At 31.8% G+C, this 24,544-nt stretch overlaps 1 protein-coding gene across 6 annotated transcripts in view; it reads left to right on the forward strand.

Moving 5' to 3' along the window:
* Positions 1 to 24,544, forward strand: part of LOC127716592 (uncharacterized) — a 233,060-nt gene that overhangs the window by 53,542 nt on the left and 154,974 nt on the right. For 3 of the 6 annotated variants that reach the window (XM_052222829.1, XM_052222833.1, XM_052222830.1), the window contains exon 5: positions 13,827 to 13,919. The exons of the other annotated variants lie outside the window; for them this stretch is intronic. In XM_052222829.1, the coding sequence (XP_052078789.1) occupies positions 13,827 to 13,880 (54 nt within the window). In that variant the 3' untranslated portion in view covers positions 13,881 to 13,919. Of the gene's footprint in view, positions 1 to 13,826; positions 13,920 to 24,544 lie in introns of those variants that run through there. 6 annotated transcript variants of the gene reach the window in all.

Genomic DNA, 24,544 nt, shown 5'->3' on the forward strand with positions numbered 1-24,544 from the left:
ATTTTTCATCTAGTCAATCAAATATGTTATAAAAAACATACCTTCATGTGCTACTTTTAGAGATAAATGGGATAGAATTTTTTTTTACATTTACTCAAAATTTCAGTTTCTTGGAAGTATCTATCCTCTGGACAAATATACATAACTTTTTTGTTTCAAAAGATAAACAAAAGCGGATTTAAAAAAAAAAGATTTAGAATATCTTCTCTAAATTAATATGCTCTAATTTGTTGTATCAATTCTTTGACCTGTTTTTTTTTGGCGCTAGAAATAATAGATAGAAAGCATACGCATTGATACTCTGGATAAGAATACGCATTTGCGTCATCACAAATATTAATCTAGGCTCAAGTCTAATGTTTCTAATAGCTTAATTTTGATGTTAAACTACATACCTGAAGTGTTTTGACTTCGGATTCATTGCCATTTAATCCGGAATTTGTGTGAACGCAAACCGATAGTGTGTCGTGTGAACAGGGTGGTATATAATGTAAATGAACCAAGACGTGTAGGATAGCTGGTCAACACAATGCATACAATTTTCAAAATCGTACCATATTGCAAATATTTAGATGCTATAAGGTTGAACTATTAATAAAAAAAAAAAAAGAATTGAAATTTAATTATTAACATTCATTCCTGTTAATGAATCTTTTAAAAAAAATAGAATGTAATATCAATAAACACAAACGTCAAGTATGAACATTTTATTTATCAAATCAATCTCTAAGTCTTACTTTCCATCATATGAATATATTGCTATACAAAATAAAAGCAGAGACTTATAAATCCATACTAAAACAGTATAAAATAATTAACGTAGTAATTACATTTTTAAAGATTATTGTAAAATATTAACTATGTTGCAAGGATTGAAAATCAGGCCTTGTGAATTGAAACCATGCATATATTTTATCATTCACTACCGTTTAAAATTTAGATACTAACTTATGTGTATGCATACCTGCTCATTGGTGCTCATATGTTGCATGTAATTTTCATAAATGTATTCACTGTTTAAACCTGCGGGACATAATACTCGTAAATGTATAATATTTTTGATTATATTCTATTAAGGATAAATTAAATCTCAGTTTAAACTTATAATTTTAATGAACATTCTCTTGGTCTGGTAGTATCTATTAATGAAATTAAATGTTTTTGACAGCAAAATCCTTTGTTTAATTATTTTTTTTGCCTTCCGACCACTGTATAACAGAAATATCGTTTTGTTAATTTTCTTCATGCTTTCCGACATTTTCCTAGGCTATGATTGTAATACAAAATATCACGTGATAAACTTTCAGAAAAAATCAGTTTATTCTGGGACATTATACATTAATAAACTATTCCCAGGTTTATTGTCACAATGCACAACAGCACGCTGTATTAAATACTACACACACAACGCGTACAGGGACCGTCCTTAAAGCATAAATTATATAATTGCGTTATCATAATACTTGATATTTGATAAACATTCGCATTATTAAAAACACATATGTTTTGTCAAAAGGCGAATTGGTTATAAAATATAACTGATTATTTTACTGCAACCTAGTCTTTGTTTTTTTTATCCGATCTACAAATGAACTTTGATTGTTTAAATATACAATGTCACGTTGTAGCCTATGCATAGAAGGACCGTATCAAAGACATAAATAACTACCTGTAAAAATGATCGAAAATTTTCGAGAGGTTCCGAGAATCTTGATTCCGGGAATATCCAAATGGCCCATAGATGCTACCAAAACTCACCAATATATAGGCATGAACCCCTTAGGGGGTTCACGCAAAAAAAAGGGTAAAATAAACTATGATAAACAAAACACACTAAAGATAGGATACTCACGCGTTATTGCATATTTTTATTGTTACTTGTTTTGTTTGACTCAATCTTTAATTAAGAAGAAAAAAAAGTTAGTAACCTGTTAAAAATTACACAAAAAGGGCCTTTATACACTACAAACCAGTAAAAGTCTGAAATGGCCTATATCTGTACTCGATTGTACTGATTTTTACTCGACCAGTCTGAATTGGTCTGAAATTTACTTGATAATACTCGACTGTAGTCTGAACCATACTTAACAATCTGAACTTGTACTCGACCCTTACTCGACCAGTACTTAACCATTTTTTACGAGTCTGAACCATGCTCGACCTAGTCTGAACCATACTCGACCTAGTATGAACCATACTCGACCTAGTCTGAACCATACTCGACCAAGTCTTAACCAACCTAGACCTATTTTTTGTATCTATCTATTGTATTTCATCAATTTAGGAACTGTTTTCCCCTGGCTAGAAATTTGAACAACAATTTGAAATTAAAAATGTATTCAATATAGCATTGAAACCAAAATTTCATAATAAACATAATATAACTTCATCACCATATTCATCAACAATTATATACATACATATATATCACCTTTTTAAGTGCCAATCTGCCTAAGAATCAGGCAGTGGTGAAAACATGACAAATAAAAACCCACTCAGGTTGACATTAATTTTTGTTCAAAATGTATAATGGTGCATGAATATAACATTCGTTTCCTTGTCCTGTTCTGGTAATTCAAGATATAATTTGGTTGAAATGCACTAGAAATGAAAAATTAAGGGGAGCTAACTCCGTAATTTGCTATCATTCTAACCAAAATTTATCTAGAGATTTCTCGAATTACCAGACACGCAGAAACGAAAGACCTACCATAACTAACTCAGGATGAGGGTAACTTCAAAATAGAATGGTTAGGTCGGTGGTTTTTTTTTCGGACATGTTTTGATTTTTTTCAAAATTGCCTGATTCTTACAAAGACTGGCACTTAAAAAATAAAAATAAAACAAGCTGATCAAATAATCTCAAAACTGAATTGTGACTAATATTTTCAATGTTATTCAAAATTTTTTGAATGTTTCAGATATATTTTATGGTTACTGGACAATTTTCACCATTTACTTAAGCCTTGTATAGATTTATGGTGTCAGTTGAGTTTAGTTAATAATGCAGTGAACATTTTTTTTTATTAAAATATATATAAAATAGCATAAAAAGCAACTTAATAAATTTTAAAAATGACACCTTTGTTTTGTTAAACCAAGAATTTAATATAATCATGATAATAGAACTTCTATAGTAATCCTGTGATAAACTTTTAAAAAAGGAAATGTGTTCCAAAGTTACAGTAAAAAGTTATTTCAATTAAATTTAAATAATTTTTGTCAAAATTAAAGACATGGCATACAAGAAGTACTTTAATAAGGTTTAATTACCTCAGTACATGTGTGTTTTACAGGTAAAAAGAAAGCCCTATTTTTCTTAAACTCGTGTATTACTTATCTAGTGAATTCAATAGGCCTTGCGATTTAAGTTTCACAGGATGTTGCAATTTTGAATGAATGTTATTTAAAATTTAATACTCTCTGACCAGGTGTGATCTTTTTCATGAGTTTGCCCCAAACAGGAGGTATTACTTTATACTTCACCACTAATCAGAAGAACAATTTTATTAATTTTTTTAATTTTTATCCCTTTTTAGCTCACCTGGTCCGAAGGTCCAAGTGAGCTTTTCTCATCACTTGGCGTCCGTCGTCCGTCGTCAGTCGTCGTCTGTCGTTAGCTTTTTACAAAAATCTTCTCCTCTGAAACCACTGGGCCAAATTTAACCAAACTTGGCCACAATCATCATTAGGGTATCTAGTTAAAAAAAATGTGTCCGATGACCCCGCCAACCAACCAAGATGGCCCCCATGGCTAAAAATAGAACATAGGGGTAAAATGTAGATTTTGGCTTATATCTCTGAAACCAAAGCATTTAGAGTAAATCTGACAAGGGTAAAACTGATTATCAGGTCAAGATCTATCAGCCCTGACCTGTTGTTGGTTTGCTGCCCCTGAATTGGTAATTTTAAGGAAATTTTGCAGTTTTTGGTTATTATCTTGAATATTATTATAGATAGAGATAAACTGTAAACAGCAATAATGTTCAGCAAAGTAAGATCTACAAATAAGTCGAATGACCAAAATTGTCAGTCGACCCCTTTAGGAGTTATTGCCCTTATAGTCAATTTTTAACAATTTTTTGTAAATTTTTGTAATCTTTTACAAAAATCTTCTCTGAAACTACTGAGACAAATTTAACCATACTTGGCCATAATCATTATTAGGGTATCTAGTTTAAAAATTTGTCCGATGACCCCGCCTTCCAACCATCATGGCCGACTTGGTTAAAAATAGAACATAGGGGTCAAATGCAGTTTTTGGTTTATATCTCTGAAACTAAAGCATTTAGAGCAAATATGACAGGTATCAAAAATGTTCATCAGATTTAGATTTATCTACCCTGAAATTTTCAGACAAATCCGACAATCCGTTGTTGGGTTGCTGCCCTTGAGTTAGTTATTTTACAGAAATTTTGCAGTTTTTTGTTATTATCTTAGATATCATTATAATATCTAATATCTAATACTATTAATTATGATTTTAACCTTATTTTACATGATTTCCAAAGCATCAGTAAATACAGGTGAGCGACACAGGCTCTTGAGAGCCTCTAGTTGATATATATTGTATATACATGTAATATATCCCAAATTATAATAACAGATATATTTCTAAAATAAGGTTAAACAATTTCAGTGATTTTGTTGGCTGTTGTTACCTCATTAAAATGATAATTATATAACTATTGTACATCTTTTGTATGTAACCATGAAACCTATGTAGTTTTTATTTAGGAATTTAGGAAAACTAATTTAAAAAAAAAAAACACATGCCAAACAAGAAGCACCTTAAATATTTCAAGATCTTTCTCTCATATATTCAAACAATTGTCAACAAATTATTTGTGACTTTTTGTCCTATCAAATTTGTGACTTTATGTCTTGTGACTTTTTGTCCTGTGACTTTCTGTCCGTTTACCAGGTTTAATTACCCTCAGTATAGGTGTGGTTTTTAGGTAAAAGAAAATCTTATTTTAACAAAACTCTAAATCTTTAAAATTAATATAATTAGATAATTTGGTTTAACTATCTCTATTCGATAAATCTGAGAATCATGTAAAAATGTAAAAATGTGTTTTTATAATATATCTTTATTTTATTGTGGCTGTTGTCATGTCAGTTAAAAAGAAATTTATTTTAACAGTTAAAATTTAGAAAAAGTAGAGGTTATTTGGTCCAGTATGTCAGACTATTTTCAATGGCAAAGACAAGGGTCAAGTACAAATCAGTACAGTCGAGTATGGTTAAGACTGGGGTCGAGTAATGTCGAGTAAAATTCAGACCAATTCAGACTGGTCGAGTAAAAATCAGTACAGTCGAGTACAGAAATAGGCCATTTCAGACTTTTACTGGTTTGTAGTGATATTTTTAGTAGAGTAAGTCTATTCATGCTTTGTTATTCTCTTTATTATAAATCAATTGATTATTTTGAAGTAGAGTTGTTATCTCTGGTAATTCATATTGTTTTACTTTTGAACTTATCATATTTATGTATGCACATCTATCTGCATCGACCAAATATATCTTCCCTCTGTGCCTTGCTCTTTTATGGGCTGAATTAAAAGGTCTTTCACCTGGTGTTACTGGGTTTCTCAATGGTGTCAATAGGTATTAACGAAGAGGATAGGTTGAATCTCCTAGAAGATGACCGATGTTGTTTTGATTTTCCATACGATTCATTAATTTACAGTTATTCCAAATGTACGCATCATGAGTACATCCATGCCATTTGACGACAAGATTTTAATGCATGGAACATTTTCCTGCATACATATTCATCTTCTCTTTCAGTAGGTCTCTTGATGACTATCAGTGTACCATCGACACACCCAACCGTATTCGGCATATTGAACTGACTTGAAAAGCCTTGCTTGACAGCAAGCTGTTCCCGCGGAGACAATGGGAACTCTATAAAATCACCTGCTTTAGCTGCTAAAGCCCTTAAAGTTCTGCTAACAATTCTAGAAATAGCTGGTTGACTTAAACCAACAAATCACCAACAACCTGCTGAAATTACCAGTATCATAGTATCTAGGGGCAGTCAAATCCTAAAGACTTGCGGAAACACTATGTGAACGCATAGTCTTTGGCTCTAAATCATCTGTCAAAATGTCAACAATATTTAAAATAGCCTCTCTAGGGATTCTGGACCTTCTTATTAACTCAAAATCATCATACACATTTAAGGGATGAGTTCTGTCACGAAAAATACTCTCCCTTCTCATTGCGTTATTATTTTGTTGTTGGAACATAACTAGGAACGCCATTTTAGATATGACGTCATACATATTTGATGACGTCATACCATTCAACTGTTAAGTGTTCCCACCACATTGCGGAGCGGGGACATAAAAAGTACAGACGTCCGTTCGTCCGGTCTTGGAAGCGTTCAACGCGTACAAATCCTAACAGATTTTAATGAAATTTATATCAGTTGTTTATAATAGCAATGAAAATCAATATTTTTTTCAAATCATTATTGCCTTTAGAAATAAAATTATATGGAAAATTGCATTATAAATACTTTCAATATCAAATACATTACTTTTTTCGGAATTAACAAAACATTTTATTATACTTCACGTAAAAAAGCCAGATTTTGATTGGTTAATACGAGGGAGACAATTTACTATGTTTCGATTTAAAGGGCTTGACCGTTAAATCGCGTTATCAGAGGAAGGCAAGACTTGTGACAGTTCATGCACAGGTCAATGTAACGCGCATGTCCTAATTCGATTACACGGCATAACAATTGTAACAGCTATAGCACTCCTCATAATATTCTAAATGCACGGTCTGCTAGGAAGTAACTGAATATATCTAAGGTCAGATTGTTGAGTTTATTGTACGCATAATTAATGTAAATACTTATCTTATTAATTTTTCAATTTGCAACATATTATTGATTGATTAATTAAAATCGGTCACATTGATAATTTATACATTAGTGGACAATTTACTAAAGCAAGGATTTGTATATAGTATAGAAAATCCTTTACTAAAGTTACTTTAATACGAGCGATTTTTTTTTATTTATGTTGGATTGTATGATAAATGTTTGATTCACATAGTTTTTAATTCCAGTTACATTAATATTTTTGTATCTTTATTGAGGTATTAAATAATGATTATAATGGTACTGTTCAATTATCAGGTATGTTAAATATTATATTTTATAATTGGGTTGACTTGTGAGACATTAACACCATCAAATGCAATTAATTATGGTACCAATTATTGTCCTTTAGCGTGTTTAGGACAGCAGTAAATCGTATTTATATTTCAAAGTTGAACCTTCGTTAAAAGAAATTAGTTGATAAAACTTTTGAAATGGCAGCTACAGTGTTGTCAATATAACCGATTGTTTTTCGGTCAGCCACATAATTTTGCGTTGCATATATATTAATATTTATTTCAAATCATATAATATATATATATATATATATGTTCATTTATATTTCGTAGTAATGTCTTTATAACCGATTGGTTTTTTTTTCGGTTATCCAAATTACATTGCACATATTTTAATATTTATTTGAAAGTATAAAATGTATATTATTTAATTATATTTGTTCATTTATTGAAAGGTTTACGATGCCTGAGTAGAAAAGGCGTTGAAAGAGGTGTTACAATTGGGGTAAAGAAAACTGCTTTAGCCACCCGAAATGTCAAAATAGCTACGCATCTGAAACAGAAACTGAAAATTTGTTATTCAACAATACATATGTAGGATTATTTCATTCATCAGCAGGACCATCTATATGTATGTCAGTCGGAGAAGCGACAGTATGCCTTTAAGTTATCTAAATACATTAATGAAACATATACATTTCCACCTCAAACGTAGTTTCTCATGTGGATTTTGGACATCTGTTGCCAGGGTTCAATTCAGCACCCCATTATTTCAAAATTTCATTTCATTTTAGTTTTAATTTGAATTTTGAATTTTATTTATCTATTTTATCTTAATGATTTGATTTGCATTTTGAATTTGCATCTAATTTACGGTTGCCCAAAGACCCTTATATGGGTTGGTAACCGACAGAAGCCATGATCTTACTTCGCCAATAAAATATATTTTGACTTTAATAACGTCTTCTCTCTTATAACCCATGGCTCAGCGGGAGACAATTTTTTAATGTCACTCTCTCGTGCAGACCTATCAAAAAATTATAATTTAAATGACAATGAATTGAATTCACATCAATCGTTTAAAAGACAATGTTCAAGTTCTACGTTTCGTTCTCAGGCTTCACTTTTGTTGTTTTTGTAATAACTCGGTTGACAATGTTTTCTCGTGGTAGCCATCTGCTCTATCACCCTCACAGCTATGCGTTATTTATATAATAACACACTACGAAGAAAAAGAATATCCCGTGACAGAACGCATAGAACTTGGAGAATATTTCAAAAGAGACTTATCTGTAAAATATTGACAATTTGAGAGATAATTTAGAGCCACAGATTAAGCGTTCTAATAGTGTTCCTGCAACTTAATATCTTGAGAAAAACATCATTTGTTTCAGAAGGGAAGTGAAAAATATAATTTGTATTCCTTTAAAAATAATTGATACAAAAAGCAACATTTAATTTGAACAAAAAATTGTTGGTATCTGTAGGATCTATATGATAGAATAATTATAGTTTTTTTTTATTAAGACCAAAAAGAAATGATTGTCCAGGAACTTAAAAAAACGGGTTCAAAATGTATTTGCAACTAAGCTTGTTTGCTGAATACTATCGCTTAAATAACCATCACGCTTTTACTAAATGATAATTCTATTTAACTTTTTACGGAAGCCCATTTAGGATCTCCCAAAATTATATACTTGAATTCGAAATCACGAATTTCCGAAATTAGTTTCGTTATCACAATTTCTGTAATTCATGATTACGGATTAAAATCGTAATAACGAATTACAAAATATTGTGATAACGAATTACAAAAACTGTTATAACTAATTCCATAAATTCATGATAACTAATTAATCTGTGATATAGAATTCTACAATTCATTATAACGAATTTAATTCGTGAAATAAAATTCGAATTATATTTTTGTGAGGTCCTAAATGGGCTTCCCTAATACGGAATTTTTAGAGCATCTCATAACTTTCCACTTTCATAACAATGATTGCAAAGAAATAGACTGGAGTAAAAGTAAAAGTTGTTAAAATTTACACAAGTGCCCTATTCCGCAACGTTTACGGATAGTTATGACGTCCCGTAAATATTCTCAGGTTTTTCCGGAATATTCCGCAACGGTTACGGATGCGAAATTCCGCAGCTTTTGTGAATACAAAAATTACAATTCCGCAACCGTTCCGCAACGTTTACGGGTGCGGTAACTTTACGGATGCCTTGTGAATAAGGTCCCTGCTTATCCATCAGGACACCCGCGGTTCGTGTTTCTCAGTCTTGGATTTTCTGTGTTTTTTACAATGGTATTGTCAGTTTGTCTTCAATTTATGGGTTATTTATCCCTTTGGTATCTTCCTCCACTCTAGAAAACTGCACTATGTCTAATTGGCAAGCATATCATATCTTAATATTTTAACAATAGAAATTTTTGAAATATTTAAATGTCATTTTACGAGGTTTTATATAATTTTACGTTATTATCAACTGGTATATAAACTAAAGCCACAGTCAAAAGAGCAACACGGAGTATGAAAATTGAATATCTTCGTATTTGTCTACAAGGCGTGCTTTAAAGTGCACACTTCACTTTGACAGAAAAAATCTGTACTCATTGCTACACAATATTGATATAAGCAACTGTAGAAGTGCACGGAGGCTACGACAGAAGATTACTATATACACACAACATTAACTAAGACTTACCTTATTTTTATCAATGTCAGGTTGTGTCCTTAATGAATAATCCTTTATGTAATAAAATGATTTACATAATTTTGTTTGAAATTATACGAATACGTTAACCAACCTATAAGAATTTGTATCTGTGTTTTCACATTAATATATAAAATTAAAGCGCCAACGGTAGACACGACTTCAGATTCAAAATATTTGAATTAGTTTTTCAAGTTCTTTATGATAAAATTACATTAATTTCATAATTGTTTTATAGATGCCATCATGATTTTGGGTAACCTCTATAGAATAATTGTATAACAGATAACAACAGATATGATCTACTGCATGATCTATAACCTAATACTCTAATTCTAGTTTGTTATAATCCTGAATGCGACTTATTACCGCATTTTTACTCCTCACTAACAACTTCTATTATTGCAGAACATTTTATGATTTCAGAGCACAAAATGTCATCCAGATATTTCGTGTTTTTCTTGCGGGACAATAACTTGTGTTGTTTGCAATTCTTTGAGAACTGTTACCTGGGTGTTCTTCCTTTTTTTCTTTTGGTAATAGTGTGATTGTCTGTTTTCAACGAATAGTTTGTGATTGTCCCTTGGTTTTAGTACATTGTATCACTCTACATTTTGCATGCTTGTATTATTTTGCGCTATTTGTATATTCTTAAATAGAAATACGACTGATACATGTTCATATACCTAATTCAGACAAGCTATGTTTCAGTTGGGTATAGAAAAAATACTAAATTAATACTCAATATCAAAATTTCATAAGCGGTTGCCACGTTCAAGGACACAATTCAAAAATTGACAGTGCATTGCTGCTTACAATGAAAATGTTAAACAAAGAGTTGCAGGTAGTTAAAGTGAAGTTAGCTCTTCGAAAAATTTACAGACGCACTCACGACTTGGCTGACCGTCATTGAAACTATATATCACAGATGTACACATTTTGATTAAATTATCGTAACCACATGTTTCTCTATTGTGAAATCACCGAATGCGACGTTTAATTTGATATGTACTTCCCATGAGCAAAACATGGAAACTACTGTAAAATAGTACTGCAGAGGAAACCAAATATTGAGCAACATGAAACGAAACAAAAACAAGGAAGCAAATGCATACAACTGTGAACTATTTAAAATTTATTGAACCAATACTGTAGATGTTATCACGTACACCGATATCACTGTTGACCAACTAATGTTGCTTCTACTACTGCTAGTTAAAAAAAAATCATCTGAAAAAAAAGTTTTCAAATTTCGTTTAGAATATAAAAAATATCTAATTTCATTTCATTAACGTATTAGTGAGATAGTCTTGAGGTAGATTAACTATATACCGCCATCTTGGTATTGTACAATACCAGTTCACAATAGGTCTAGTTCTTTGCTTAAATCTGCAAATTTTGAGACATATTGGCAATTAATGGGTTAGACTGTTTATTGGAATAAAGAAAAATAAATGATTTATTGCATTATACAGACTTATTTATCAAATATCAAATATTTGTGTCTGTTCAAATGAAATTGTCAACTTAGTCATTTAAGTGGAAATAACTCAAATTGAAATTTTTTAATGAAGGAATGATAGAGAAATTTTCAATTCTTACTTGTAGCAAGAAAAGAAGGTCGGTGACTCCATTTTTTCTTTTTATTTTCCTAAAGCATATTTTAAAACCTATCTTCTGATATTTTATTTCAAAATTCTATCTCATTGATTTCTTTGTATATTTTTGAAAAAAGCAAAAAATCCACATTCTGGCAAAGTATAACAAAATTCTATCTGAGGAAATATATACCAATGATCCACCTTAAGATAAATTTGTTTGAAAAAATTGTCCAATCCCGCCACTTGTACAATATGGACACAATATGAGATTTAAGGTTTCCTTATCAACATGATAATTCAAAAGAATTTCTTAACATATTTTCTCTGGAACGATTTAGCTAATTAACACAATATATTGTTGCTATCATCCTCATGGTGTCTACTTGAAAAAAGTTTGCCAACGTAATATGATAGCCGTTGTTTAAATTAAAATTAATGAAATAAATAAATTAAATTAGAAATAAATAAAAATCATTGAAAAGTGTAATAGTCCTAGTAACACAATTTCTATATATAAACAGATTAATTGATTAATTTAAAACACGCCGTAAGTTAAGTATAACGTCTTCATACAACTTAAGCAATGTTTTATGCAAATACTGGCACAATGTATATTGCAGAATTTTCATTGCTATGGGTTTTGACATTTTAAACACACGTTGTTAAACATGTTAAAACAATATCAAGTTCCTGTAATAACTTATATGTACCAACCAGCTGCTTCTATCACACTGGATATATAAACTAGTCCTGAATCATACTCATCGTCAGCCTCAATATAATCGTCACAGTAAAGTGTTTAAAGACAGGCTTTACAGACAGACATGAAGTTATTCAGAATCATAGTCCTTGTTGCTTTGTTGATGGTAGCAACAGTTACACTGCCAGTTGGTAAGTAGACAAAAGCAGCAACAATGGTATTGAATACCGGGCTTCAAATTGTCTCGATTTGTATTGTCATTTCATCTTTTTAAATTTTCATTTATCATTAAAAATTGTACATATCTAGTCTCCACTTGTCAAGAACATTGCATCGACAAATGTTTCATCGAGTCGCATTGGTGGGGCTTTGCTTAGAATTAAGCTGTATGTGTTATGCTTTTATCCTTCCTGTAGCCATGGTGTGATCCATCTTTCATTTATTCAATATAATGGTAATTACAGCTGCCTCTGGAAAATATAGGAAAGGATATAAAGGGTATAAAGGAAGTCATTCTAGTGGAGGACATTCTGGTGGAAGGGTAAGTGGAAACTATTCTTATCTATTCTAGGATTTAGGAAAACTGTTTTCTTTTCATTATACGGGATACATATGCTTATTATACTTTGATTTAAATTACATGAATTTGTAGTCAATGAATGGTTTTTAAATATAATTATAAAATATGTTATTCTTTCTTTATCGTAGTTAATATGAAAAGAATAACTTTTGTCAATAACAACTTTCTCATCTGTTAATGTGAGGATTTCAATACTATGAATAATACCCTTGAATATGAAAGCAATCCAGCGACAAAAGGCATAAATATATCTGTCACACGTTATTCAAGTGTGTTTAATGTTTGTCAGCCCTTTAATGCTTCGAATATAATAAATGTTTTGGAATAGCTACACACAAATATCTACAATCTACGTGAATACAATAGCAATATATAATAGACACCAAATAATACAACAATAAACCTGAATGTATAAATGTATCTGTTTCTGCATCAGCATAACGTTCTTAAACTCATGATAAAAACAAAAAAAACAAAAAGGTGCTGATACTATATGAAATTAGCATAGTGTCTGACTAAATTTTGTGAAGAAGAAAAATACTACCTTTAAATTTTCAAATTGACATGTTTATGTTAACAAATAGGCAGATCAACCGTTTTTGACGTCATTTACTCACTGGTTATTTCTTGATTAACTCTAACCTAGAATTTCCATCCCTGTCGTTATTAAAAATTATTGGTATCTAATAACATTTCCAGTTCTGACATATGACACCCATGACAAACTTCGACAAGTAAACCAGTAAAGGTCAATCAATATTGAATTTATCCAATCGAATTGCGTAAGGTTCCATAGCATTCCATATCAACATGAATCTTAGGGGTAAATATGGTAAGTTGAAAATGACGAGTTTTAAAGATAATTTCCTGTTAACAGGACCAACAAATATTTATGGTTGGTCAAACCTGGCTTTATAGCTAGCGAAGCCAGTTGTTTATAGTTATATAGACACAATTGGGTGAACAACCCAAGCAAACATAATTGGTTTATATGACAATACTTTGAATACAACATCCAAAAACTGTTTAAACATACATCACAGAAATACAACACAACTGACTTAAAATATACATGAATTTATATTTACAGCACAGTGGTCATGGCGGTAAATATCACGGTAGAAACTACCGATATAGAGGATGATACTTTGAAAACAGAAACAATTGTTCTTATTTGAAATGAATAAAATAATAACTTGTTGATATCTTTACTAATGAAAGCTAAGTCAAGGTATGTGCCAAATTAGGTGACAAGTCGCACTCAATGATGTTAACCTGTTTCAATCATGGAAAAAAGACGGGATTGTGAACATATATATATGGTCATTTGTAACAAAGATATTCCATAATGTTTTTTCAACTCTTGATTGTAAGGTTACATCAACATAACCACTTGTTTCCTTCTATGCAAAAACCCAGGAAACATGTAAGGAAACGCAAGATCTTAAAAATTATCTCAAATGGGCGATATCCACTCCGTATGCAGGCGATATTTGAATGAGTCTATATAGACATAGAAATTTCATAATTGAGAAGTTAAAATCATCCCTTTTGTAGTAAAAGTGTGTTCCCAAGCCAAAAGATATGGGAAGGATATGGAGGAAATTTTACACAAACAGATAGTTCAGGGTAATTCATGTATAATTGTGTCCATTCTGTTTTCGGTTTTGAGAAATCAAAGAACGAAAAACAAAAAACGAAACTGTTCTCGTTTTTAGGTTAAAACAAAAAACCAAAAAATAGAAAACTAAATCTTAGATGATAAGAATTTTTGACTAACGTCCATCAACTAATATTACATGCATATTCAGGACGATAATATGTAACATGTAAAATAGATACATTCTAAATAAATCCGCAAGTTGACACTTTAAGTCGTCGTTTAGCAGATCATCTTATGAATCACAAGGAAACAGTCTAAACGAACAACGTAACAATACTCTGGCACATTATTCAAACTTTCGTCTGACTTAAATGATATAATACAAAGAGGTGTGATTTGTATTGCCAATGAGACAAATATCCACCAGCGACTAAGACATTTATTATACGTAAAAATATTTCTTATCTAGTCATTTGTAAGCTATTATTCATTGTGTTATATTTCAATTAATCCTTATAATTTGAAATTATGCTAGAATTCGGGGTCATTTTATGGCCTTATCGAATTTACTCCTTTGTTGGTGTTTTACGCGAGTTTCACCACTATTGGCTATATCATGGCTGTCAGTTTGCATTGGTGGAGGAAGTCAAAGTGTCTGAGGGGAACCAAGGACCTTTATCAAGAAAACTGATAATCCAAGTCAATTAATATTTGATTCAATTGCACCTGCAATTCACAGGATTCGAACTCACAACCTTTGAATTGACGTGCTAGTGGTAAGAATAGAGAGAAAGCGCGTATAGACTACTATTTTGTACGATCGTGTAGAAAATTACACAATAAATAAGTTAAAATATTCAAGATGATTTACGAAAAATGCTTTCACACAAAAAATATGAAAAAAGAAATGAGGGGATTCTTGTCTCATGTTCCTGTGGCCAAGAAGCCAATGTGCCAAATAGGATATAGTGAGGTCCATGGGAGAATCCAATAAAGCAAGTAATATATTCAATTGTGATACGATACGAAATTTAGAAAATAGTACTTTTATTTTATTTTCTGAACCGTAGACAAACGATTCCTATGCTTAGTTGTGAAAGTAACTTCTGTTTTTTTTTTACTCACAAGAAGATTTTATATTCGACGTAGGGGGTCATTATGATGTTCTAGTAATTCGTCTTCTTGTTTTTGTTTTTGTTCTAAAAACAATCTTGTTTCATCGTTTGACATTGGCGTATGTGCGTTTTGTGGTGAAGTTGTATTACATATACCATGATACTATATGAAGCATATCATCGTGACGTTAATAAGATCCTAACATTTGGTTGACCTTGAAATATATTTCGTAATATATTTTGTGTGTCTTATCTAGGATTTTGATAGTTTGCCTTCGGTGTAATATCTTTAGATACTGTATCGTGGTTGACGAAAGCATTTGGCCTTGACCTGTGATTAACAAAAAAACAAAATATTTGACTTTACATGAATAATTTCATTTTCACAATTAAAATGGTTTATATTCCTACTTGCGTTTGTAAGACCTATTCATTGCGCTATAGGGTATGGCAACCGCGTCATGACATTTCATCCTCATTCAATACATTGCCGAATACCACAAAATGGCTTCAGATGCCCTTCCCGAAACCAGGAACATTTTCTGGAATGTCATAATTAGACCAATTGTGTACCTTTGTTTTGTTCCTGGGGAACATGCACCGCCGTTGAAATTACCTCGCAGTGATGTCCATAAATATAGCAAATTCTCCCAAACCGGAACTATTTGAGCCGGAGGGTTGAGATTGCTCAAAACACGTTTAACCCTGACGCATTTTTGAGCCTGTCTCAAGTCAGGAACCTCTAGCCTTTTTGAGTTTTGTATGGTCTTTTAAAATTTTGGTTCATTTGTACGTTTCGGATTTTAGTAGGGTGTCCATTTCGCTGAACTAGCATACATTATTTTTAGAGGCCAGCTGAAGCCCGCTTTCCGGTGCGGGATTTTACCGCTCCGTTGACGACAAATTGATGGCCTTGTGCTGTTTTCTGCTCTTTTGTCGGGTTGTTGTCTCTTTGACAACTTCCCCGTCTCTATTCTCTATTCTCTGTTCTATGTTAACTATTCTTTAATCATTTCTTTTACTTTTATTGACAATAGCATGCGACTTAGCATGCAAGCTAGGGATTTTTTAAAGTGTCAAATATTGACAATTTTAGCTAACAAAGATTGAATTGTCGCTCATTGACTACTTAATGAAAATGTCTTGTAAATCTAGCCTATATTTACTTCTGTTCAAAGTGCCTCTCTTTAATATTATAAATTTCAATTGAGGTTAAAATGCATAGTTAATCATATAGCAGGAAATCATTAGACAGGTGTTCGCTTTACAGAGGTGACTTATATAGCATATTTGACTGTATTTCAAATTTGAATCTTTTAGACATGATCATTTCCAACATTTAAAAAATGGAGCAAATCAATTATAAGGTAAGTATTGTTAGAGGCAGTAGCTGTAAAACAGTAAAAACTGTTATTCATAAGGGGGTACCCAACACTTTGACTAAAGTAGATTTAGCTCGTTTAATGTTTATACAATTTTTACAAAATATTTACTTTGGAATGTTGATAAAAATATAAAAATTCAAGACATTTGAACCATACAATTTATAGGTACAATTTATAGGTATAATTTCATTTCATTTCCACCATTATTTACATAATGAAATGCCTGTACCAAGTCAGTAATATGACAGTTGTATTCCATTCGTTTGATGTGTTTGAGCTTTTGATTGTGTCATTTGATACAGGACTTTCCTTTTTAAATTATTCTTGGAGTTCTGTATTTCTGTTATTTTACTTTTTTCAATGGCAGTTTGACAAACATTTTGATCATTGGTAAGCTTGATTTCTCTTTACTAATTGTATGTGATTAAAACGTTCAGCTGATTTTTATCGAGTTGACTCCCTTATATGTTCTGTACCTCCTCAAATTGGACATTCGGCTAGTCCTCGCACTGTTTCGTTGTTTTGTTGCGGGTATTTACTGTCGTACAGCATTGTACTGTGTGTAAGTAGTTATAGAGTGCATACTTTCCTTCTTTTGAGTCTATGTTTTATCTACTGAAAAAGCCTGAAAGGTAATGTTATATTCTGAAGGTCATACATTAAACATCTCTTGTATAAATCAAGATAAGTAGGAGATATATAAATGTTTATAATATTTCAATTCAATTCAAAAAGATATGCTGCATTATATTCTTATCTGTAGGAAGCATTACAATTTTCGATCCCAAACCGATAATGGTTCATAAATTTTTCTGTCGAAATGACAAATGTCAATCACAAGTGACTGACGGATTTATAAGAATGTTCGATTAGTAAAACGGTTTAATACCGACTGTCAACATGTAAATAGTCCACCTTTCAGCTGTTACCATTCCATCTGAATTCCAAATTTCTTAAAAGACAGAATTACTTATTATCAATAATGTTATTTGGAAGATAGGACTATTTCTTTCGTATACGCTAGTTAATCCAATATTTGCAATAAAACTCCAAAATACTTGTCCTTTGTGTTCCATTTATTGTTTAAGTGCCAAAAATGCAATAAAAATTCCCAAATATCACTTTCACTAACATTTATTATAATCAATTACAATGCATACTTTTAAATAGTTACTGTGTTTCCTACACTAAATGTAAAATAGTTTAAATTCCAAAGTTTAAGTACGTGTCACCATTCATTAGTTTAACTAATTTTTTTTTTAATTCTGTGCAGTACACACAATTATTCCATGAAAATAGATTTAGGTACAGACTTATTTCACACTTGTTTCATGAAGGATTATCGACATTAGCATACATATTTGATTTTAGGAAGGTATATTGTACTGTATTCGTACAAAGGTCCTCATAACATGTATTTCTAGAAAAATAGGCACATTAATGAGTTGTCTGTCATCAAAACAAGTCGTGGTGGAATAAATTGCAAAATGATATATTGTCCGTGATCATTCCATGTATTTTTGGAAGAATTTGCATAAAGATAAGATTTCTGTCATTGTAACAAGTAATTCGAATTTTTTGGCATAATTATAAGATTTCAGTCATCATAACACGTGTTTCTTGAATAACTTGCATTAGAGACAAATGAAATCAAATTTTGGAAAACCAAAATGTTGAGAACAAAAAAACCGAAACACTTAATCGGAAGAAGCAAAGTCGTCGAAGGATTTTTTCAGAATACGGTTGCATCATTAGTTAAGGCACAATCACAACAGTAATAACATTAACGGTACCAATTGTCCTGTACCAGATGCGCATTTCGATAATAAATGTCGCTTCAGTGGTGCTCAAGGCCAAAATATTAGAAAATCTAAAACTTATTAAAACAATGGAGAGCTTATAAACCAAAAAGGATAAATGGAAATGCAATGCAAAGCTCGGCAAGAAATCATGGTTTTGCATGAAGAGATATATTACTTAATTTAAAATGATTCCCAAAATTTTGTAACAGCAGATTCCAATAACACATTATCCATTTTTTCATGCAAGGAGAGAAGTACTGTCTACTGGGCTGGTGTTACTCTTGGTGACTAACAGTCCATCAGTGGAAGTATAAACTCAGTGGTAGTTATTACATCAACGGTACAAATGTTTCTCTGCACCAGCTGCGCATTTGGACAATAAGTGTCTCAAATTAAAACCACTACACGCACTTGATTCAGCAAAAGCAAAGGACAAACGCTTCTGTTCTTGTTCTTCATATGAAAGTGATAGTAAAGTGCAAATTTCATAATCATTCATCTTATCAACATTCATGTTAAAGCTATTACAAACTCTTTGTCTATTAAACAAAGGATTTTGTAGGGTTTTATATCTATGGTAATTGAATCACAAAGAAATATCTTGATTTTCAATCAAGTTTCACCATTGTACTTACATTTCTGATAAAGGCAATTAATATTTAAAAGTATTTATGATTTATGATTACTGAATATTACATATTTTCCTTATCAAATGTAAAATTGCTGACATATGAAAAAAAAACCTACATAATTTGCTTTCAATGACATTCGACCTCTTTCTGACAAAAATAGCATTTCATGAGTATCGAACGACCAGGCTTAAAACTATGGTCGGTTTTTTGGATAGGTAATTAAAAATGAAACTATATGGTTAATGGCATTCCACTATATTGGTATCACAAAATGATTGTCAGATAAAAATAAATAATCGTACAGAATCAGAAGTTTTAATTTTCAAACAATATTGATAAAAATTCTCAGGAGACTAAAATAAAAAATATAACGTAAAATCTATGAAATTCATACGTAAATACTTTTGATTGAATTTAATCAAAATTATATTTTGATGGGTGTTTTAGTTAGACTCCGCAGTCTTTTTATTCATCATTTCCTTTAATATTACACTTTAAAATATTAAATGACATGAATACAATCATTTTATTTCATAAAAAAAAAAAAACAAATAAATAAAGTATTATATAATGTTTCATATATTTCAAAGCCAGTTACAGTTTAATACAACTTGACAAAATAACCAAGTGGCAACATGACAGTAGCCACTATCAACAGAGTAGCAATGACTATGGTACTTAGTGACTTCTTATTAGTCCACAAAGGTAGCCTGTATGTGCACACTTCACTTGTATTGGATTGCCCCACGAACAGTATTTTGAATATAAACATCTGTGTTAGTGCAATGAGAATGCGACCGACGATTTGTCTATTTATATAGCATAAACTACAATAACTTTATTTTCATCAATGTCAGGTTTTGTGAATAATAAAGAATTAATTGTGTAATAACATATTTTACATAATTATGTAACAAACGTATAAGGACATTAATCTGAATTTTTACATTAAAGTAAATTTTAAGCTCGAGAAGTGTACACGTAAAAGGGAAGAGTTACAAGACAAGCGAGAAGTTTTCTTATTTTCTGAGTTAGTCCAGGATTGAAGAAAACGTTTCTTTTTTTAATTGTAATACTTTTGTTTATTGTACTTCAATTAATCATATGCATTTGGTAATCTGCGACTGGTTTATTTTGAATATATGTTGAGATAATATTTGAAACAAAATTAAAAATATTTGATATAAACAGGTTTCATATTTTTCGAGATGGACTTTTCATTAGTTGATTTATTCACTTCAGTACTATGAATAATATTTGTGTTCTAGAAGACAGTGTAGCATATATATATATATATATATATATATATATACTAAAGATGAGTAGATGATCATTTCTGTACACTAAAAGAATACTTCGTGTATTGTATCAGATATCCTTGTTTAATTCCTACGAGAAGGTAACACCTCCCGAAACGAAAGCTGATTTTTATCAGCTATAGTTAGAGGAGGGGATAAGGTGTCTGCGCAATGCTAGGCGGTGTTGTCGTAGAAATTAGAAATAAAAAGTACAGGTTCCAGCCCCGCTCGGGGAGGAAGTAGAGAAACAGATCTACTCTAACATCATTAGGTTGATTTTCTGGGCACTTTATACATATTCTAATGCCTGGTATTTCTTAATCATAAGAAATCCGATGGACAAGGTATAATTTGCAGTTGTGACTACAAAATAGGCAGACATATACATATATTAATTTACAGTGATTGTATGCTTATAAAAATAGATTAGCATCCTGTAATTATACTGAAGAGATGAGTAGATGATCATTTCTGTACACTAAAAGAATACTTCATGTATTGTATCAGATATCCTTGTTTAATTCCTACGAGAAGGTAACACCTCCCGAAACGAAAGCTGATTTTTATCAGCTATAGTTAGAGGAGGGGATAAGGTGTCTGCGCAATGCTAGGCGGTGTTGTCGTAGAAGTTAGAAATAAAAAGTACAGGTTCCAGCCCCGCTCGGGGAGGAAGTAAAGAAACAGATCTACTCTAACATCATTCGGTTGATTTTCTGGGCTCTTTATACATATTCTAACGCCTGGTATTTCTTAATCATAAGAAATCCGATGGACAAGGTATAATTTGCAGTTGTGACTACAAAATAGGCAGACATATACATATATTAATTTACAGTGATTGTATGCTTCTAAAAATAGATTAGCATCCTGTAATTATACTGAAGAGATGAGTAGATGATCATTTCTGTACACTAAAAGAATACTTCATGTATTGTATCAGATATCCTTGTTTAATTCCTACGAGAAGGTAACACCTCCCGAAACGAAAGCTGATTTTTATCAGCTATAGTTAGAGGAGGGGATAAGGTGTCTGCACAATGCTAGGCGGTGTTGTCGTAGAAGTTAGAAATAAAAAGTACAGGTTCCAGCCCCCCTCGGGGAGGAAGTAAAGAAACAGATCTACTCTAACATCGTTAGGTTGATTTTCTGGGCACTTTATACACATTCTAACGCTTGGTATTTCTTAATCATAAGAAATTCGATGGACAAGCTATAATTTGCAGTTGTCACTACACATAGGCAGACATATATATATATATATACCGTTTCGATCCCTAATATCACTGAAGATACATTATTTTTGTCGAAATCCGGATATGGTGTACAAAATTTATGCACCTCATGTTTTTGGTATACCATCTTATCCGCAAGTGTATTGTTTTTTGTTTGGTATTAAATTATTATTAAGATCCATTTTACATCTGGTGATCAATTTATTTAGCAATCGCCAATGGCAGTCAGCAGGGTTTAAGCACATCCGTTGTTCGACATGATGGTCAAATGCGTTTTGTTAAAATATACTTTTTCACTTTTTTGGTCTTTTGGAAAATGTTGTTTGTGCTGTATTTAGACCCCTCTAACAAGAAATTTGTTTTACATGCACACGCATAAAAATTGCGGTTTTTATCCAACGCAATCATAGGTTTGAACGTTGTTTTCAATTTAGACTTGTTTATATATATATATATATATATATAATTCGTCTAAACAACAGCCTAACAATGGCTGGGATTCGAACTCATATATATATATATATATATGGCAGTCAGCAGGGTTTAAGCACATCCGTTGTTCGACATGATGGTCAAATGCGTTTTGTTAAAATAGACTTTTTCACTTTTATTTGGTCTTTTGGAAATTGTTGTTTGTGCTGTATTTAGACCCCTCTACCAAGAAATTTGTTTTGCATGCACACGTATAAAAATTGCGGTTTTTATCCAACGCAATCATAGGTTTGAACGTTGTTTTCAATTTAGACTTTTTATATATATATATATATATAAAACTCGTCTAAACATCAGCCCAACAATGTTAGATCTGTAAATTTGCTTTCGCAAATTTTTTGTTCTTCCCTCGCCGGGATTCGAACTCATGCTACTGAGATATCGTGACACCAAATCGCCTACACTGTATCCAACGCGCTAGACCACACGACTACCTAGGCTTCAATAATAAAGCTTTCGGTGGGCGGGTGTTACCTTTCCTCGTCAGTTTTAATCGAGCGTCGTAATACAGTACATGATATATAAAGCATGAAGATGGAGTTGTTACAGATCAGCTGAAATATCTATTGTAAACAACAGCCTAACAATGGCCGGGATTCGAACTCATATATATATATATATATATGGCAGTCAGCAGGGTTTAAGCACATCCGTTGTTCGACATGATGGTCAAATGCGTTTTGTTAAAATAGACTTTTTCACTTTTATTTGGTCTTTTGGAAATTGTTGTTTGTGCTGTATTTAGACCCCTCTACCAAGAAATTTGTTTTGCATGCACACGTATAAAAATTGCGGTTTTTATCCAACGCAATCATAGGTTTGAACGTTGTTTTCAATTTAGACTTTTTATATATATATATATATATAAAACTCGTCTAAACATCAGCCCAACAATGTTAGATCTGTAAATTTGCTTTCGCAAATTTTTTGTTCTTCCCTCGCCGGGATTCGAACTCATGCTACTGAGATATCGTGACACCAAATCGCCTACACTGTATCCAACGCGCTAGACCACACGACTACCTAGGCTTCAATAATAAAGCTTTCGGTGGGCGGGTGTTACCTTTCCTCGTCAGTTTTAATCGAGCGTCGTAATACAGTACATGATATATAAAGCATGAAGATGGAGTTGTTACAGATCAGCTGAAATATCTATTGTAAAGGATCCTGCGCAATCCTAGGCGGTGTTGTCGTAGAAGTTAGAAATAAAAAGTAAAGGTTTCAGCCCCGCTCCGGTGGGAAGTAAAGAAATAGATGTACTCTAACATCGTTAGGTTGATTTTCTAGGCACTTTATACATATTCTAACGCTTGGTATTTCTTAATCATAAGAAATCCGATGGACAAGGTATAATTTGCAGTTGTCACTACACATAGGCAGACATATATATATATATATATATACCGTTTCGATCCCTAACATCACTGAAGAGACATTAATTGTCGAAATCCGGATATGGAGTACAAAATGTATGCATCCCATGTTTGTGGTATACCATCTTATCCGCAAGTGTATTGTTTTCTGTTTGGTATAAATTATTATTAAGATCCATTTTACATCTGGTGATCAATTTATTTGGCAATCACCAATGGCAGTCAGCAGGGTTTAAGCACATCCGTTGTTCGACCTGTTGGTCAAATGCGTTTTGTTAAAATATACTTTTTCACTTTTTTGGTCTTTTGGAAAATGTTGTTTGTGCTGTATTTAGATCCCTCTAACAAGAAATTTGTTTTACATGCACACGTATAAAAATTGCGGTTTTTATCCAACGCAATCATAGGTTTGAACGTTGTTTTCAATTTAGACTTGTTTATATATATATATATATATATATAATTCGTCTAAACAACAGCCTAACAATGGCCGGAATTCGAACTCATATATATATATATATATATATATATATATATATATATATATGTATATATAAAACTCGTCTAAACATCAGCCCAACAATGTTAGATCTGTAAATTTGCTTTCGCAAATTTTTTGTTCTTCCCTCGCCGGGATTCGAACTCATGCTACTGAGATATCGTGACACCAAATCGCCTGCACTGTATCCAACGCGCTAGACCACACGACTACCTAAGCTTCAATAATAAAGCTTTCGGTGGGCGGGTGTTACCTTTCCTCGTCAGTTTTAATCTAGCGTCGTAATACAGTACATGATATATAAAGCATTAAGATGGAGTTGTTACAGATCAGCTGAAATATCTATTGTAAAGGATTCTACAAATTAATGCAAGATA

Source organism: Mytilus californianus, unplaced genomic scaffold, assembly GCF_021869535.1.
Source record: "Mytilus californianus isolate M0D057914Y unplaced genomic scaffold, xbMytCali1.0.p SCAF_9, whole genome shotgun sequence".
Lineage (NCBI taxonomy): Eukaryota > Metazoa > Mollusca > Bivalvia > Mytilida > Mytilidae > Mytilus > Mytilus californianus.